This window comes from Erinaceus europaeus, chromosome 11 (genome assembly GCF_950295315.1).
Source record: "Erinaceus europaeus chromosome 11, mEriEur2.1, whole genome shotgun sequence".
NCBI classification, from domain to species: domain Eukaryota; kingdom Metazoa; phylum Chordata; class Mammalia; order Eulipotyphla; family Erinaceidae; genus Erinaceus; species Erinaceus europaeus.
This window is the reverse complement of record NC_080172.1, coordinates 118,931,173-118,949,853: the sequence shown is the minus strand read 5'-3', so window position 1 is coordinate 118,949,853 and position 18,681 is coordinate 118,931,173. Positions and strand designations below refer to the sequence as shown.

General features: G+C 53.6%; 1 protein-coding gene and 1 long non-coding RNA gene across 4 annotated transcripts; both read left to right on the top strand.

The window, feature by feature from the left end:
* Nucleotides 1–2,285: 2,285 nt before the first annotated feature.
* On the top strand, nucleotides 2,286–9,758 carry PLA2G2D (phospholipase A2 group IID). Of its 2 annotated transcripts, XM_007534781.2 has the most exons (4): nucleotides 2,286–2,369; nucleotides 4,238–4,382; nucleotides 5,629–5,735; nucleotides 8,035–9,758. In XM_007534781.2, the coding sequence occupies exons 1-4, from the start codon at nucleotides 2,330–2,332 to the stop codon at nucleotides 8,178–8,180; spliced, it is 438 nt and encodes a 145-aa protein (XP_007534843.1). In that variant the 5' UTR covers nucleotides 2,286–2,329; the 3' UTR covers nucleotides 8,181–9,758. The 2 variants fall into 2 exon arrangements, with proteins under 2 accessions (XP_007534843.1, XP_060056926.1); XM_060200943.1 differs by lacking the exon at nucleotides 5,629–5,735.
* Nucleotides 9,759–10,007: 249 nt separating this feature from the next.
* On the top strand, nucleotides 10,008–18,438 carry LOC132541167 (uncharacterized). 2 transcript variants are annotated; one of them, XR_009552334.1, is made up of 4 exons: nucleotides 10,008–10,145; nucleotides 10,661–10,804; nucleotides 14,134–14,456; nucleotides 17,903–18,438. It is a non-coding gene; the product is annotated as an uncharacterized LOC132541167 (long non-coding RNA). The 2 variants fall into 2 exon arrangements; XR_009552335.1 differs by having other exon boundaries at nucleotides 10,661–10,810.
* Nucleotides 18,439–18,681: the final 243 nt, after the last annotated feature.

Genomic DNA, 18,681 nt, shown 5'->3' with positions numbered 1-18,681 from the left:
CATGGCAGCATCTGCAACTTGGTGGCTGAAAGTCAGTGAGATATAAAGCAAGACAAATTGTCTAATAAACAGGAACCCAAAGGCAGGAATTGAGCAGATGAAACTAGGAGTCTTCACATCCTCAGTCACTCCAAGTCTAACCTTGTCAGATAAAGCACTACAAAATCTGGGAAAGGCAAGAGACTGGCTCACTTAATGATGGCCTTTTTGGCCAACACCAGGCCACCTGGGGCTCTAGTCAGGGAATCCCTGGAATCCCACACAGACATGATGGGCCTAGACCTGTAAAGATCCCTCTCTCCACCATCACTGGTCACTGCCATCAAAAATGTCATCACAGGGAGTCGGGCAGTAGTGCAACAGGTTAAGCACACATGGCACAAAGCGAAAGGACCAGTAAAGATCCCAGTTCGAGCCCCCAGCTCCCCACCTGCAGGGGAGTTGCTTCACAGGCGGTGAAGCAGGTCTGCAGGTGTCTGTCTTTCTCTCCCCCTCTCTGTCTTCCCCTCCTCTCTCCATTTCTCTCTGTCTTATCCAACAATGATGACATCAACAACAATAATAACTACAACAATAAAAACAACAAAGGCAACAAAAATGAAATAAATAAATATTAAAAAAAAACACTTAAAAATGTCATCACAAGCCCTCCTGCGGCCTCTCTAGGACCTGGCCTCACTGCAGAGCAGCCGTGGTGGGGACTCCCCACTCTGTGAGGGGAGGCTGGTCACCCTGCTCTACCATTCCAAGATGCTTTTGTGGGACCTCGAATCAGCCCTCCACTCTGGGTAGCTGGGTCCACGCCTTTAATCTCGACAGTGGTCTCATGAGTAACCAGGAGGGGAGACGCATCTGCTGCAAAGGTGCCAACACACTCTACTTTCTTTGTCTCTATGTGTGTTGACTTAGCACGTCCACTTTAGGAATATACCCTAGAAAACAGCTCTGGACATGATCTGAGATCTAGCCTCGAGCATTACTATTTTAAAAATTGTTATCCATTATTATTGGGTAGAGACAGAGAGAAATTGAGAGGGAAGGGGGAGACAGAGAGGAAAAGAGACAGAGAGACACCTGCAGTCCTGCTTCACCACTTGTGGAACACAGCTCCCACCTCCAGAGCTCCGTGTCCCATCCCCTCCATTGGAAGCTTCCCTGTTCTTTATCCCTCTGGGGGCATGAATCCAGGATCATTATGGGGAGCAGCAGGTGGGAGCTCTGGCTTCTGTCATTGCTTCTCCGCTGGACATGGATGTTGGCAGGTGGATCCACACCCCCAGCCTGTGTCTGTCTGTCCCTAGTGGGGCAGGGCTCTGGGGAGGGGAAGCTCCAGGACACATGGGTGAGGGTGTCTGCCCAGGGAGGTCATTTTTTAAATGGCAGTGACACAGAGAGAAAGATACAGGGAGATAGAGAGACCAGAGTCCTGTTCAGCTCTGGTTTACGGCGATGCTGGGGATTGAACCTGGGACCTCAGAGTCTCTCACACATGCAAGTGTTTTGTGTAACTGGTATGCTGCCTCTCCTCGGCCCTCCCAGGTGATTTAGAAAATTCCTTTTATTGCTTGTGTTTTCCAAGTCTCCTATACCGAATGAATTTCTTCAAGATTTATATAATATACTATTTTCCATGACAGAGAGAGATTGAGGGGGAAGGGGGATAGAGAGGGAGAAAGAACGAGCACTACTTTGCTGCCTGTGGGGCCTTTGTGCATCATAGTGTGTGTGTGTGTGTGTGTGTGTGTGCTCAATGTGGGGCAAGACCGCCTGGCCTCCCCACTCTCTAAAAAAGTATTTGTCTATTTATTCGTTTGATAGGACAGAGAGAAATTGAGAGGAGGTAGGTAGAGAGAAAGAGGAAAAAATTTATCTATTGACTTTTATTTTTAAATCAGAGCACTACTCAGCTTTGGCTTATGCTTGTGAGGGGGAATGAACCTGCGACTTTGGAGCCTCGAATCTGAAGGTGGTTTTTTTTGCATAACCATTATGCTGCCTCTCCACCCTTATACTAAGTGTATTTATTTTGCAAACAAAAAGTAATTAAAATATTAAACATTAATCATATTATATAACATTAATTAAGTAATATAATAAAAAATCAATTTTATTACACATTGTATTACATTACCTATATTACATAATAAAAATATCAAACCTTATAAATAAGTAGTAGTGAATATTAAGCATTAACATATTTCCAGAGTCAGAAAAGAGGAAACAGAAGCAGAGTTTTCATTCCGAGGTGGGAGGGGTGGGTGCTGCTGATATAAGTGGTATAGGAAGGGGACTTCCAGTGGCTGTTCCCTGCTCTCTCTCTGCCGGAATCATGGAACTGCCCCTGCTCTGTGTGCTGGTGGTGTTAGCAGGTGAGTGTGGACAGGACCCACGACTGGGAGGGGAGGGAGGCCTAAAGGGAGGATTGATGCCCCTTTCTCAGACTGAGATGATACTGTTATTCCCGTGGTCTTTGTGACTTTTTAAAAAATCTTTTTTACTTATCTTTACTTTAAAGAGAGAGAGATTGACTGCTGTTCCTCTCTTGTTCATGGTGATGCTGGGGATTGAACCTGGAACCTCAGAGCCTCAAGAATGAGTCTTTTGCAGAACCATGATGCTATGGCTCCAGCCTTCTGCAACTTTTCTATAAATCTAGAACACAACACCTAGAACACGGCACCAAAAAGCCTGTGTGTGTGTGTGTGTGTGTGTGTGTGTGTGTGTGTGTGTGTGCATGTGTTGTGTGTGTGCATGTGTTGTGTGTGTGCGAACCGCTGCTCTGCACTGGTATACATGACCCATACGTGTGTGTGCAGCACTGCTCTGCCCTGGTGTACATGCCCTACATGTGTGTGTGCAGCGCTGCTCTGCACTGGTGTACGTGCCCCACACGTGTGTGTGCAGCGCTGCTCTGCACTGGTGTACGTGCCCCACACGTGTGGGTGTGTGCACACAAGACTCCACACGGCCGCAATACTGTGTCGGATGTAAGGACAAAACAAGGGCACGGGGAAAGGCAAGCACAGAGCAACCCCGATAGGACGGGTCGGATAAAAACAAGCTCTGAGCAGCCCTGCGACTCTGCCTGTGGATCTGGGCTGCTGAAGGGGGAGCAGCTGTGTGCAGGGAGGCCCGGCACACATGGCAGTGGCGGTGGGCCTAGAGTGAGGACCGTGTGCAGCTGCACTTGGACACACACGGCCTCAGGAACCGGACGATGTGAACGGTAGTCTTGACCTCACGGAGCAGAAGGAGCTCAGATGCTGGAGAGAGAGAGAGAGAGAGAGAGAGAGAGAGAGAGCTCAGGGGCCGGCCGGGTTTGAGCCCTGGCACCTGGTGAGCGAGTCTTTGAGGAGGGTAGAAAGTTGCTTCTCTTGCCCCACCCCCTGAAAGAAAAGATGTCCCAGACCAGTGAAATCACACTGGTGCAAGACATTGGTTCCAAAAAGAAAGGAAGAGAAAAGAGAGAGAGAAAGAAAGAAAGAAAGAGAGAGAGAGAGAGAGAGGGAAGGAGGGAGGGAGGAAGGAAGGAAGGAAGGAGGAGAAAATAGAGTCAGTAAAAGAGTATATGAGAAGACACTGTAGGAGGCTGGGCGGTAGCGCAGCGTGTTAAGCCCAAGGACCGGCGTGAGGATCCCGGTTCGAGCCCCCCGGCTCCCCCACCTGCAGGGGGGTCGCTTCCCAGGCGGTGAAGCAGGTCTGCAGGTGTCTGTCTTTCTCTCCCCCTCTCTGTCTTCCCCTCCTCTCTCCATTTCTCTCTGTCCTATCCAACAATGACAACATCAATGATAACTACAACAATAAAACAACAAGGGCAACAAAAAACAAAACAGGAAAAGTGGCTTCCAGGAGCAGTGGATTTGTAGTGCAGGGACTGAGTCCCATCAATAACCTTGGAGGCAAAAAAAAAAAAAAAGAAAGAGAGACAGAGAGAGAGAGAGTAAACAGTCACTAGGTATCGTTCAGTCCTTACATTTTCACATTGTTATTTCTTGGAATGTCACTGCTCCAGGCCAGCTTTTTCACAGCTCCAAAGTTTCCCCCGGTGAGGAAGGGTCTGGGCTGAAACCTGGGTCACACGGCAGACCAGGCAGCCCCCAGCTGAGCTGTCTTCCTGGGCCTCTCTCTCGTTCTATTCCCACTGTCTGAACAGCCTCTGCTATTTTATTAGCCGTGGTCACGGGTCTGCTCCAGGCCTGTGGCCCACTGACTCCATTCCCTCCTGGTTGCCCGGCAGGTGTGATTCCAACCCAGGGCGGGATCCTGAACCTCAACAAGATGGTCAGGGAACTGACGGGGAAGATCCCCCTCTTCTCCTACTGGACCTACGGCTGCCACTGTGGACTTGGCGGGAGAGGACAGCCGCTAGACGCCACAGACTGGTAACCCTGCCAGCAGGGCCTCCCCGCCGGGATTCCCTTTCCCCGCCCCCCGGCCCTCTCACTCAGTGGATCAGTTTGTACTGTGTGTGAGGTGGTCTGCGGCAAGCCCAGGTGGACCCAGGCCCTCCGAAAGGTTCCTCGAAGCCCTGGCCTCTGGTGTAGTTAGAACACCCGACCCTATGCACACACCCTGTACTCCTCTCTCTCTCTCTCTCCATCTATAAAGATATATGTGTGGGGGTAGACATGAACATACATGTGTGTTAATACGTGGTTTGACCGCACCATACAAAGTCACAAGATTCAGGGGCATTTTTATACCCTGCAGAGTAAGTGGGAGTCACCTCACCTTCACCCAGTTCTGTGCCCCACCCACCCCCACCACCTTTGTTCTCACGGGGTCTGAGACCCCCTTGGCTACTCTTGGATTCTTTTTTGTTGTTGTTGTTAATTTCTTTACTGGGGAATTAGTGATTCAAATTCAACAGTCAACACAATAGTTTGTACACGCATAACATTTCCCAGTTTTCCATGTAGCAATACAACTGGAAGGATTCTTTTTACTGTGTTGCTTTTTCCAAGTGTTCATACTCAGCTCATCTGTGTGTCACCGAGGCTGTGCCTCACCTCTCCACTTACTTCCCTGCGTACACTCTCCTCAGTCCTACCATTTCCAGACAACACCGCCTCCTCTGTCTTGATTGCGGCCCATTGTATAGGCCACCCACAATCCAACGACACTCTAGCAGAAAAACACTGACTCACTCCACCCAGCGACACCACTCCCAGACCGGTCCCCACAAGGACCCGGAAGCACTAGTGGTGAAGGTCATGGGCAGGCCTACACACCCAGCGGATAATGCCAAGGCGCGACCTACAGCCCCAGCTGTCTTGACGTTTCTCTCGCCATCTCCTCACAGCAGCCCTGGGAGTCAGCCGGGGGGATGGGAGCCAGGTAATCCCCGAGCGGCTTCAGTGTCCACCACGAGGAGGCTGTGCGGCCCCGGGCACGTGTGTGTCTACTAGCCCTGTCTGGACGTCTGGCTCTCTCACCTGTGCCTCCAGGGCAGGCAGAGGACTAAGGGCACGTGCAGGTGGACCCGGCCCCTGATGGGTAGGAAGGAGGCCCTCAGTCAGCACCACTCTCATGACCCTGAGAACAGCACCCTGCAGGCTTTGGCTCAAGGGCTTCCCCTGGGCGGAGACACTGTTTGGCCAGCCTCTCACCTCCCATGCACTTCTTCAGGTGCTGCAAAGTCCACGACTGCTGCTATGCCCACCTGAGGCAACACTTGTGTCGCCACCACACGGACCACTACAAATACAACCTCTCCCAGGGCGCCATTCAGTGCAGTGAGTGCCTGGGCCTGGGCGGAGGGGGCGCGGAGGTCGAGGGCAGGGCGGCTCTCACTGTCTTCACGTGCTGCCCACCAGGGCACAGGCTGCCCGACCTTCCTGTCCTGGGTCTGCGGGCAGCAGCGGTAGCTGGGCTGTGGCAGGAGGGGGCTGGGGGTGCAGGAAGGACCAGCGGAGGCTGGGGTCCCTCCAGCACCTGGAGACACGGACCTCAGGTGCATCACAGAGCCTCCACCAGCCAGTCGTGACCTTGAGCACGCTGCCTGACCTCTCTGAACCTTGCTGTCCCATTCTAGAAACTCAGGGCAATATTATTCTACCCCCCAAAAAAATTTTGTGTAAGAATTGAAATGAGGGGCCAGGTGGTGACGCACCGGGTTAAGTGCATGCATCACAGTGCATAAGGAACTGGGTTCAAGCCCCCAGTTCCCACCTGCAGAGGGGAAAGCTTCATGAGTGGTAAAGCAGGGCTGCAGGTGTCTCTCTGTCTCTCTCCCTCTCTGTTTCCCCCTCCCCTCTCAATTTCTCTCTGTCTCTGTCCAATAATAAATTAAAATATCAAAAAGATGAAGTGAGAGCAGACGAGGGAGCCTCGTGGATGCCTCCCACAGAGCGCCCGGCTGAGGGGCACAGGGCACCAGACAGTGCCGACATCGTTCTGCTCAGTGCCAGTCTTCACAGCAGCCCAGCCAGGATGCACAAGGTCTGTTTTTGCAGGCGAGGAAACAGGCTGGGGAGGACAGCAGCAGACCACCGGGCCTGGGTTAGAATCCAGGCCTCAGGGCCAGTATCCTCAGCCTGGCGGGGCTGGGGAGGGGACGGCACACCTCAGCCAGCATAAGGTTGCTGGTGAAGGGCTCCATGGCAGCGGCGATGCTAAGAGCCAACATTTGCCAAGTACCGGCTGTCCCTCCATGTCCCTCCTTCCTGCGCACTAAGCTCGCTTATCCGTGATACCTCCTGCCTGCCCGCCCGCCCGTAGCCTGTGCTCAGCCCTCTCCTCCTCCTCCCTACTCTGCAGGGGAGAGCAGGCCTTCTGGTCTCAAGCACACACAGTCTGAGCAGCCTTGCTTCTCCAGTGTCTGCTCCACGCTTAACCTTCTAGTGTGGTTTGTATTATTAACATCGCTGTTTTTGTTGTTGCTATTATTATTATTATTATTACTATTGTCACCAGGGTTTTCGCTGGGGCTTATTGCTGGCACTATGAATCCACCGCTCCCAATGGCCATTCTCCTTTCCTTTTTCTTTCTCTTTTCTTCCTTTCTATGTTTTATTTGATAGGACAGAGAGAAAATGAGAGGGGAGGGGGAGAGAAAGAGAGACAGACCCCTGCAGCCCTGCTTCACCACTTGTGAAGATTCGTCCCTGCAGGTGGAGGGCCGGGGGCTTGCACTCAGATCCTTGTGCCTGGCAACACGTGAGCTCAGCGGGCTTGCCACGACCAGCCCCTGCCATGTTCTCCCTGGGGCTCTCTAGACCCTCATGACAGCATGACCCTCACACACCTGCGTTGTCCAGTCATCTCCTCCCCTCATCCTGGTGGCTGCTCTTGTCTGTTGCATGGTGGGTAATAAAGACAGAGCTCACGGGCAGGATAAGGCATACGGCCGAGGCCACCAGCAGAGGGGTTTATTTTTTGACCAGGGCACTGCTCAGCTCTGGCTGATGGTAGTGCTGGGGATTGAACCTGGGACCTTGGCACCTCAGGCAGGAGAGTCTTTTTGCTGAAACACTGTGCTGTCTCCCCAGCTGTATTCTTTGACTTATTATTTTCCCCAGAGTCTCAGGCATGAAAGCCCTTTTCCCTGTACATCTCCCTGGCTTGACACACCCAGAGTTAAAGCACCCAGGATGGGTGACCCAAGGCTGAGCAAGGACAGAAAGCAGAGGCAGGGGAGCTGGGCAGGAGCGCAGCGGGTTAAGCGCACATGGAGGGAAGCACAAGGACCGGCATACAGATCCCGGTTCGAGCCCCCGGCTCCCCACCTGCAGGGGGGTCACTTCACAGGTGGTGAAGCAGGTCTGCAGGTGTCTGTCTTTCTCTCCCCCTCTCTGTCTTCCCCTCCTCTCTCCATTTCTCTCTGTCCTGTCCAACAGCAATGACATCAACAACAACAATAATAACTACAACAATGATTAAAAAAAAAACACCAAGGGCAACAAAAGGGATAATAAATAAATTTAAATTTTTTTAAAAAAAGCATGGGCAGAGGCTTGGTCTTGGCACCCAGGACCCACCTCTGGCTGTGCGTCGGGGTGAGGCAGACGCCGAGTGTCCCCCTCTACCCTACAGCTGGCAACAGGAGCTTCTGTGAGCAGCAGCTGTGCGCGTGTGACAAGGAGGTGGCCCTCTGTCTGCAGCGGAACCTGGACACCTACCAGAAGAGGCTTCGGTACTACCGGCGGTCCCGCTGCCAGGGTCAGAAGCCCATGTGCTAGGAGAAGCCGCCCGCACCCTCCCGCCCTGCCGCTCCTGAGCTCTGCAAAGTCTCCGAGGATTGCTGACACCCAGCCACAGTGCTTAGCCCCCCACCCCACCCTAATCACTTGTCTTTAACCCCAGAAGATGAAGGGTCTTGTCTTCCCCCAGCCCAGCCCACCCCTGTGGCACCTTCTAACTCCTCTGAGGCTGTGTTAGGAACTTAAGGGAAGACAAGGTCTCAGAGCATCGCTGCTGGGGTCAAGTGTGACTCTGGGAGCCAAGTTGTGACAGGCCATCACTGCCACTTGCCAGGCCTCCTGGGCCCAGTTGCACCCTCTCCAGTAAACTCTCCAAGCGACAGCCAGACAGGGCAGCTTCTCAAGAGGGTGACTGTTACACCTTCATCCACCTGCAGGATGCAGGAGTTCAGGGCCCTAAGCTGGTCCTGTTCCGTCTCTCCAACTGAGCTCGGAGGTCTGCAGGAGCACACAGGAGCGTATTGGGCTGACTTGCGTGTCTGGAGCCAAGCAGGAGGTCTGCGCAGCAGCCCAGGGCTACAGGAAGCCACCTCTGGCTCGGGCTCCGGGACACCTGCCAGAGGGGATGGTCTCTAGGCACCTTCCTTCTGAGTTCGGGTCCAGGCCATTTCAGCCAGGCTCCCATGCTGTGCTCTGCCAGCCACCGTCCAGCCTCCAGATGAAGAAGTCCCGCTCGGGTCCAGAGACCACCCTACGGACACTCTCCCAAACTGACTCCCTCCTGCCCCAAGTCCTCACTCCCACCTCAGCTCCCAGGGGCCTGCGGCTCCTCAGCTGAGTCCTGAGTTGTGATGTGTGCGCTCAGTCCGGAATCCTAAGTTACATGCGATCAGCTGGACCCGGCTGGCTCCCCACAATCCCCACTAGATTGGAGCTCCAGCGGATGGAGGCCATATCTGACTCGCCTCTGCCCCCCCCCCCCGGCTCCCAGGCCCCATGAGTGGGAACCTGTGTGGTGTCTGCAGGTCAGACCGCCTGCTCAGGCCTCCTGGGATCCCTCTCGCCCTTCCCTTGCACCCCTCCCCCTCTGCTCAGTGGTGACTAGAGTCAAGTAGCACCTAGTGGAATTGCCACCCTCCACCTCTGAGCGGGAGCAGCTGGGTGGTGGTGCACTGCTGGCCCAGTTCTTGTGGGTCGGGCTGGGTGTCTGGAGCCACCTCTTTGCACCGCTTGCCCCTAGACGATCCTGTCTTCCTTGATCTCTTGCAGGCTTCTCCCAAGGGCACTCCCTCAAATTCTTCTTTATTTTTATTTTTTTGTTTCCAAGGTTATCACTGGGCTCAGTGCCTGCACTATGAATCCACTGCTCCTGGAGGCCATTTTCCCCATTTTATTTTATAAGACAGAGAGAAACTGAGAGGAGAGGGGACTACGGGGGGAGGGGGGGAGGAAGAGACACCTGCAAGCCTGCAGTGAGTGCCACATTCAAAGTGTCCTCTCCTCCCCCCACCCCAGGGGAGGGGGCTCGAACCCAGGTCCTTGCGCTTAGTACTATGTGTGGATAAATGGGTGTGCTGCCACCTGGCCTACTCTCAATAAATCAGAATTCCAATTGCATAGGAATCTTTGCCTCAGGTTTGTCTTCTAGGGAATCTGACCTGAGATGGATGATGGATGGATGGGTGGACAGGTGGGTGCATCAATGGACGAGTTTCGTAATAAGATCCACCTGTCACTCAGATACGATAAGCTGAGTTTCCTGCAAAACCAGTCTGGAATGGGGTGTGTGGGAAAGGCTTGCCCAAGCACTGCTCCCTCTGTGTGGATCTCAGTGCCTCACAGGAAGCAGCATGGCAGGCTCTAAACTGAGCTCTGGGTTTAGACTCTAGTCATCCTGCTGACCTTCCCTGGAGAGCCTGTGTTTCCCCCTGCGGGAAGGACAGATGGAAAGAAGACATGGTCAGTGTGAGCATCAAGCAAGAGGCTGTGTGAACAGTGCACGTGGTGAGCTTGCATCATCATTATTGCCGTTGATATTGTTGTTGTTATCAGTGTCAGCACCACTGAAGCCTCACACCTGTGCAAGTCCAGGGCTCCTGGCATCACCCTCCACCCGCCAGAGGGTGAAACATAGAGAAAGAGAGGGACAGAAAGAAGCAGAAACCCTGTAACCCTGCTCCACTGTTTGTGAGGCCTCTCTTTTGCTAGGTCTTCCACATGGTGACTGGGGGACTTGAACCTGGGTCCTTCCATAAGGCAAAGTGTCCACTCTAACAGGAAAAAAAAAAAAACTGCATGTGGCCTCGGTTGACGCCACTCCAAATAGTATTGTTGTTGTATTGTGACAAAATCCAGTCACTTCCCCAGAACCAGTCAAGAGGACAATGCAGTCAGTGCCCCTGCAGGCCTGTCCTACCCCTGTCCCACTCCCCGCCCCGCTTTTGAGACAGTTTCTCCCCCCGGTCTACATCTCTGTAGAACGGTGTCAGTCAGGTCCTGAAGCAGGTCTTTGATTCCAGACACGGGGTCAGAACGGGCCGCCCATCCGTGTCCCTGACTACACAGCCTTCTGGAGACATCCGGGTCTGGTCGGCAGGTGGAAAAACGATGATGACTCATCTGTCTGCGGCTCAGAATGGGGACAGGAAGTTCTCCTGCAGAAGGTGCAGGTGGGGTCCTCCCCTGATGCCCCAGGTGGCTCCCTAGTGCCCGGGTGGGGTGCTGCAGCTTCCCACCGAGAACTCTGACTCAGAGAGCTTCAGCAGCAAGGGCGTTGGTGACGTCACACTGCAGCAAGTGCCAGGTGCACCACCGCCCGCTCCCCTTGTGTTTCTCAGACTCCGTGACATCAGTGCTGGCCGGGGAGGTGGCAGCTGCTAGACTCGGGGCTGCAGGGCCATTGGTAAGGTGGGTGTTCAGAGCTGCTACGGAAGCTGGGCTGTCCTCCTAGCTTGTGGCTTTCCTGAGTCCGGTGACTATGATCACACCGCAGGGATCAGCAGGCATTGCTTGGATTAACGGATGGGTGGGCAAAGGAATGAACGAATGAGTCTCGGTGTGCTAAGACCTGAGGCTCTGGGTCATGAGGCTCATGGGTCAAAAGACATATAGTTTCAGGGGTCAGGCTGTAGTGCAGCAGATTAAGCACAGGTGGCACAAAGCACAAGAACAAGCCTAAGGATCCCGGTTTGGGCCCCCGGCTCCCCACCTGCAGGGGGTAGGTCACTTCACAAGCAGTGAAGCAGGTCTGCATGTGTCTGTCTTTCTCCCTCCCTGTCTTCCCCTCCTCTCTCCATTTCTCTCTGTCCTATCCAACAACAATGACAGCAATAACAACAATAATAATAACCACAACAATGATAAAAAACAAGGGCAACAAAAAGGAAAGCAAATAAATAAATTATATATATGTATAGTTTCAGGACAGCAAGTCCCTGGAGTTAGGGAAACCCTCACACCCTGTGGCTCCTCACTGGGCTAAGTTCCAGTTACTGAATCTGGACAAGAGACATGCGAGACTAGAATCAGCTCCTGTTGCTCAGGCATTTGTGGCTGGAGGGGATAGAAAAGGACACTGCCAACGTGCTGCCTGTCAGTTTCTGCAGGCAGGTGCTGAGCTCCAGACAAGGGCGTCTGTGGTGCCCCCCCCCGCACTGCCCTCCTCCCCCTCCCCTGGGGTGGTGAGGCTGGCTGCCATCTGCATTTTTCTCCTATGGAAACTGAAACCTGAGAGCCAGTCATGGGCTGAGAGGTGGCAGGGCTGGGATTTGGACGGAAGCCCCTCTGACTTTAGGGCCATTCCGCCTGCCCACCGCCCACCTCCTACTGGGATGGCTGGTGACTCAGACCCAGGGGTGCCAGGGAAACAGCCACTCCCAGGGGCCAGGAGGTGGTGGGGGTGGCAGGCAGAAACCTGGCCCAGACAAACAGGGGATTGAGTGAGTGAGTGAGTGATAAGAAGGCTCAGGAAATTACTGCAGAGGACCCAGAGGGAGACTGCTCAGCAGAGCAGGAAGACAGCACCCCTGTGGGGTGGCGGGGGAGGCCCCACCCCTCAGGGTTCTTCTTGGATTGGACAAATAATCCCAACCATGTCTGAGGGTTAGAAAGGGAAATAAGAAATCCAGTTGTTGTTGTTGTTGTTGTTTTGAAAGTCCAGTTTTTCATAAGGGCACATCAAAGCGAGTTCTTTGGAAGTGTACCTCCTTATAATTGTAAGAGAGTGAGGGTGTTTCCATTTGAAAGGACAATTCAGGGAGCATGAAGTGGGTGGGTGTCCCGTCCCGCGGGACCTTCAACGTGGGTTAACCTAGGAGAGCGAGTGAGGACAAGGAAAGAAGGGAGAGGGGAGGGGACAAGACACGCGAGAGAAATGAGGCAAGTCAGGATTCTGATCAAGTCTGTTTATTAGCACCAAAGGTGCTGCTTTTAAGGCCGGGGCAAGGGGGGAGTTAGCAGCTGGGGACTGTTGATTGAAGTGGCGTGTTCCCACTTATCTGGAAGGTCCTGGGTGATTCATGGGGAAATGGAGTTGGGAGACAGGATCCTATCTTTTAGGCAAGGCCATCTGTGAACAAGGACTCTAAGGAGTAGAGAAGCAGGGACTTAGCTTCTAAGCAAGGCCGTCTGTGAACAGAGACTGTGTGGCCATGCCAATAGCAACCTTGAGGGCACATGTGGCTCCCTACAGGTGGGAGTGGGAGCAGTGGGAGTGGTAGGATGCAGGAATCAATAGTGTGGGTGGAAAACACAGGGCCAGGCCTGGGGAAGCCCTGGAATGAGACTCAGTCTGTTGGGGGGGAGCTGAAGACTCAGCCTGGGAACCAGGACCACTGCAGGGCTGTGTTTCTGGCTTGCAACCGCCTGCACACCCAAGAGGGCTCTTGAAAACGCCAGCCCTTGGCAAGAACAGAAACACAAGCAGAGCAGCAGACGGCCATTTCTGAGGGTTGCTGAGAAAGAGAGAAGTAGGCAGCTCCTTTGGGAGGAGGGAGGGTGGCAACACGGCTTTGGTGGGAGGTGCAGTGGGGAACCAGACCCTGTCACCTTGTGAACTTGTAATCACCATTCATCACTAATAAAACGTGAAGAAAATGAACAAAAAAGCCTTGTGAAATGTGTGGTCCTTGACAACAGCCCAGCACCCAGTGCCAGGGCTGAGCGCCTCAGGACTGGCAGGCAAGCTCACCGATGCCCTCCAGGGGGCTGCCTGCCAGCTATGACTTGCTTGGCCTTTTGACCCTTCCGTCCTTCTCCTGAGGTCAACGACATGTGGGTGAGAACAGTTACCTGTTAGAGATGCTGCAATTTCAGTGAAAGGCGGTGTTGGACCAAGCCATTGTCTTTTCTTCTTTAAGTATTTGTTTATTATCTTTATTTATTTGCTAGAAACAGCCAGGCATCAAGAGAAAGGTGGGTAAAGAGAGACAGAGAGACACCTGCAGGCCTTGGGAAGCTTTCCCCTGCAGGTGGGGACTGGGGGCTTGGACCCGTGTCCTTGCACACTGTGATGTGTGTGTGTGTGTGTGTGTGTGTGTGTACGCGTGCATGTATGTGCACAGAGAGGATCACCTCTCCCCAAACCCCTTCTTCAAAATATCAGAACTCAACCCCCTTTTCTTTTTTTGTATTTATTTATTTATTCCCTTTTGTTGCCCTTATTGTTTTATTGTTGTAGTTATTATTGTTGTTTTTATTGATGTCATTGTTGGACAGGACAGAGAGAAATGGAGAGAGAAGGGGAAGACAGAGAGGGGGAGAGAAAGACAGACACCTGCAGACCTGCTTCACCGCCTGTGAAGTGACTCCCCTGCAGGTGGGGAGCCGGGGGCTTGAACCGGGATCCTTATGCCGGTCCTTGCGCTTTGCACCATGTGCACTTAACCCGCTGCACTGCCGCCGACTCCCTCAACCCCCTTTTCTACCACAGACAGTCTCCCCACTGGCATCTCTCCTGGCAGTAGGGCACACCGGGCTACTGTTCATTCTCCAGGTGAAGTTTCTCCTCTGAAGACCCTCCCAGAGCCAAATCAGGCTGCTACAAGCAGAGGCCGGGCTGACTCAGTCCCTCCAGACTCACTCCGTCCGCCTGGCCCCAGCTCTGCGAGGAGACCTCCTTGGTGAAGCACCCTGCCCCACCCAGACAGCCCCGGCCTGCAGACTGTGGAGACCGGGAAGAGGAAAGGAGTAGAGCCAGGGTTGGGGGTGGTGGCGCACCTGGCTGAGCACACCTGTCACAGACCCTGCTCGGCCTCTCCCCCAGGAGTCCCTCAGAGGGGCTTACGCTGCATCTTGGATTCTGTCTTGGGGATGAGGGTGAGTGTCACGGGCTGTGCACTGCGGGAGCCTGGCCACCCAAGTGCTGGTGGGCTGAGGGTCAGGGGCCCCGGCCCCCTGCCTGAGTCATCTGCTTGCTCTGTGACCTGGAAGGGGACTGAGATCTGTCGTTTCCTCCGTGTGTCACCACAGCCGCTGAGAGCCTGCAGGGGGTGGGCTGGCTGGTAAGCACACGCATTGCTGTGCACAAGGACCCAGGTTCAAACCCCCAGTCTCTACCTGTGAGGTGGGGAGTGGTTCATGAGCAGTGGAGCAGGGCTTCAGGTCTCTCCCTCCCTCCCTCTCTCCTCTCCCCCTCCTTCTCTCAGTTTTCTCTGTCTTATCAAAATAATTTTATTTATTTATTTATTTATTTATTTATTTATTTTAGAGAGATGCCGAGAGAGAGACAGAAACACCAGAGCACTGCTCAGCTCTGGCTTATGGTGGTGTGGGGGACTGAACCTGGGACTTAGGAGCCTTAGGCATGAGAGTCTGTTTGCATAACCATTATGCTATCCCCCCCCCCTCAAAATAAATTTTTAAGCAGAAAGTTACCAGGTGCTTAGGCCCTCTGCTCCCTCCTCATCTGCCTAAGAGCCGGACTCACATTCCTGTCTGAAAGGATACACCTCCACCCTGAGACCAGGGAGAGAGGAGCGGCTGTGTGCTAAGGTGGTACCAACACCAGCGTGACTGCATGAACCATATCCCATCACCCCCATCTATTTCCTGGCATTTCCTTATAATCAGCTGACTTCCGTGACCTCCCTCATTTCTTTAGTCAAAAAGCTGTGTGAGGGGAGTCGGGCGGTAGCGCAGCAGGTTAAGCGCTGGTGGCACAAAGCACAAGGACCAGCTTAAGGACCCCGGTTCGAGCCCCCGGCTCCCCACCTGCAGGGGAGTCGCTTCACAGGCGGTGAAGCAGGTCTGCAGGTGTCTGTCTTTCTCTCCCCCTCACTGTCTTCCCCTCCTCTCTGCAATTCCTCCGCTCTATCCAACAATAATAACTACAACAACAATAAAAAACCAAGGACAACAAAAAGGAAAATTAAAAAAAAAATCTGTGAGCCGCAGAGTCTGAGGCCTTTCCTGAGTTGAACTTGGTCTCCAGTCCCGTGCACAGAAGTATTAACAGGCAGGGCGCCCTGACTTTGGTTAGTCTGTCTCCCCACCCGTGATCCACGGAGAGTGGACTCGCCAGGGCAGAGAAGTTTTCCTTCCCGGCTGACCTGCGACTCCTCAGCCGCACAGACAGACGCGGCCTAACTCAAGTTGCTCGCGGTGAGTGGAAAAGCAAGGAGAAGAAGACACAGGCCAGCACGCAGCACGCAGTGCAAGGACCCATGTGAGGATCCGGGTTCCAGCCCCCGCTCCCCTCCTGCAGGAAGGACACCTCCCAAGCGGTGAAGCAGGTCTGCAGGTGTCTCTCTCACTCTCTAGCTCTCTAGCTCTCCTCCCCTCTCAATTTCTCTCTGTCCTGTCCAATAAAATGGGGGAAAAAATGTCCACCAGGAGGAGTGGATTCGTCATGCCGGCACCCAACCCAGAGACAACCCTGGAGGAGAAGTAAATAAATAAATAAATAAATAAATAAATAAATATGAATCACAAAATGAAGATACAGAGCACACACACGTCCTGGCTCTTGGGGACAACATGCCACATGGAACATGCCACACAGAACATGCCACAAGAGAGGGGCTCTGTCTGGGTAGGAGCTCAGAGCAGGCACTCAGGGCCTCCCCACAGGGCTCTGCAGCCCCGTGGCCCCCTGCCCCAGAATCTCGGGTGGGTGTCGTCCCAGCTCCGTGCGCCACAGCCATTTCTCCTGTAAGAGGACCGTCGCAACGTCTTCCCTGACAGGGATACACCCAGACGTCGGGAAGGCACTGGGCACCCTCTCCTCTCGGCATGTGGGGCAGCCCGCCCGCGGCCGGCTGGAGGCTGCTGCCCTGTTGTATGGCCCCTGTGACTGTCACCGCAAGGGCTTTAGCTTCACCCCGTCATCGCTTCGCTGACAGCTTCCTTCCTGCTCCTCACCCACGCCCAGCCCATTGCTAAGAATTGTGTGGCAAGAGCAATTAGGTCACAAGGAAGCCCCCCCCAGCTGTAGCGCTCACAGCCTGGGGGGCCGGAAGCCACTGTGGACACCCCCCACCCCCGTGGCGACTCACCCCTCTAAGGACAGCAGCCGGGCTGGCAGGTGCTTCCGAGAAGGGCATGGTATTTGAGCAGAGGGCAGGTAGATCGGGTCAACACACCTTCCCTGGTCACGGGGGCAGCCTGGGAGGAGGTGGGGCAGTGGGTAAAGTCATGGACTTCCGAGGTGGGCCCCCGGGACCCCCAGAAACACGTGACCCACAGGGTACTCTGTCTCACTCTATCCACCTCTTTCCTTTTTAGTTTTTTTTATTATCTTTATTTATTATTGGAGAGAGACAGCCAGAAATCAAAAGGGGTAGGGAGATAGGGAAGGAGAGAGGCAGAGAGACACCTGCAACCCTGCTCATCACTCGCAAAGCTCCCCTGCAGGCAGGGACGTGGCCTGAACCCAGGTCCTAGTGCACTGTCACATGTGCTCTCAACCAGGTGCGCAAACACCTGGCCCCCTCCTCCTCTTTCACTGATAGATTAATCAAATCTTTTTTAAGGTCAAAAAAGAGGCTAAGCTCTGGGATTCAGACATGACCCCACCCATGCCAGCTGTGGTTTCTGAGACCAGCTCCTGGCTCTCTGAGCGTCCGTGGCCCCTTGTGGGGACATAGTCTACCCCAGGACTTGCTGTGCTGTGACAGCCAGCGGAGCTCATGTCGGAGGCTCCTCAAAAGGCCCCTCTTGCCACCGGGAGTCACTGCCAGGGACCAGCTCAGACTGAGTGATTGACCCAGACTTCAGGGCCCAGGAAACTGGTTCGAGTCCTGGCCCCACTAACTGGTGTGTCCCTAAGCAAAATGCCTGTCCCTCTGTCCCCACCTCCCAGTCCGATGAGTGGGAGGTGTGAGACCCACTTAGAGGAGAGATTTGACAATCACAGAACATTAAAATGTTAAGCACATATAGCACCGGGTTCAAGCCCTCGCTCCCCACATGCTGGGGGAAAGTTTTGCAAGTTGTGAAGCAGGGCTGCAGTTCTCTCTCTCTCTCTCTCTTCCTTTCTCTCGCTCTCTCCTTCCCCATTTCCTCTCAAGTTTTCTCTGTCCTGTCAAATAAAAATAGGAAGAAAAATAATGGAAAAGATGGTCACTGGGAGTGGCGGATTCATAGTGCAGGCACCAAGCTTCAGTGATAACCCAGTTAGAAGAAGGAAAGAAAAAAGTCTGGGGTTTTGTCCTTGGAGGGAACGTCAGCAGGTTAGGACTTGGGAAGCTCAGAGTGATGGCGTGGCCACATAGCTGAAGAGATTCCTAAAGGAGATAATAACAGCTTCTCATTTACACCGACAGGTCTATTTGAAACCCGGGGATGGCGGCGTCTGCCAGCTGGCTCACACTGATTTATAGGGTACACCAACTGGCAACATCCCAGATGTGTCACATCAGCCCAAGGAACTGATGGCTCAGAGGTTTTGGCATGGCTGTCAGGCGATTGGGACATTCTGAGACCCAGTGGGTGCGGCTTCATCTGCAGGTGGTTGGCCGGTTCACTAGGACCTGGAAGTTAGAATTGAATGAGTTTGGGGTGATGTTCCCCTCTCTAGGATTCATCTTCTTTTGTCCCCAACCCTCTGCAGGAAGATAAGTGGAATGGCTAGAATGTGGTATTAAGGGCAATACAAAGAAATGTGCCAGCAAAGGGTAATGCCAAGTACATGCAAAGGTACACAGACAGCTGTACAAATACTAGTCAGCCCACACCTGCGGCCTTGGGAGAACCACTGCAGTTAGAGGACAGGGACACAGAACTCTGGCGGTGGGAATGGTGCGGAGTTGTTCCTGTTACCTTGTGATTTTGAGATTAAATACCAAATCATTAATAATAACAGTAATACACAAAATTAAATTACATAAAGAAGGGTAACGTCAAAGGAAAACCAAGGCCGAAGAGCAGAGAAAGCAGATTCTAGTCAGGATTGATTATGGTAGGGGGGTGACAGAGACTTTGTGGAGAGGCTGGCTCAGGAACATGGCAGCAGGGGCAGTGAGCAGGGCTGGGGAGGGCTGGGGGCAGTGAGCAGGGCTGGGGAGGGATAGGGGCAGTGAGCAGGGCTGGGGAGGGCTGGGGA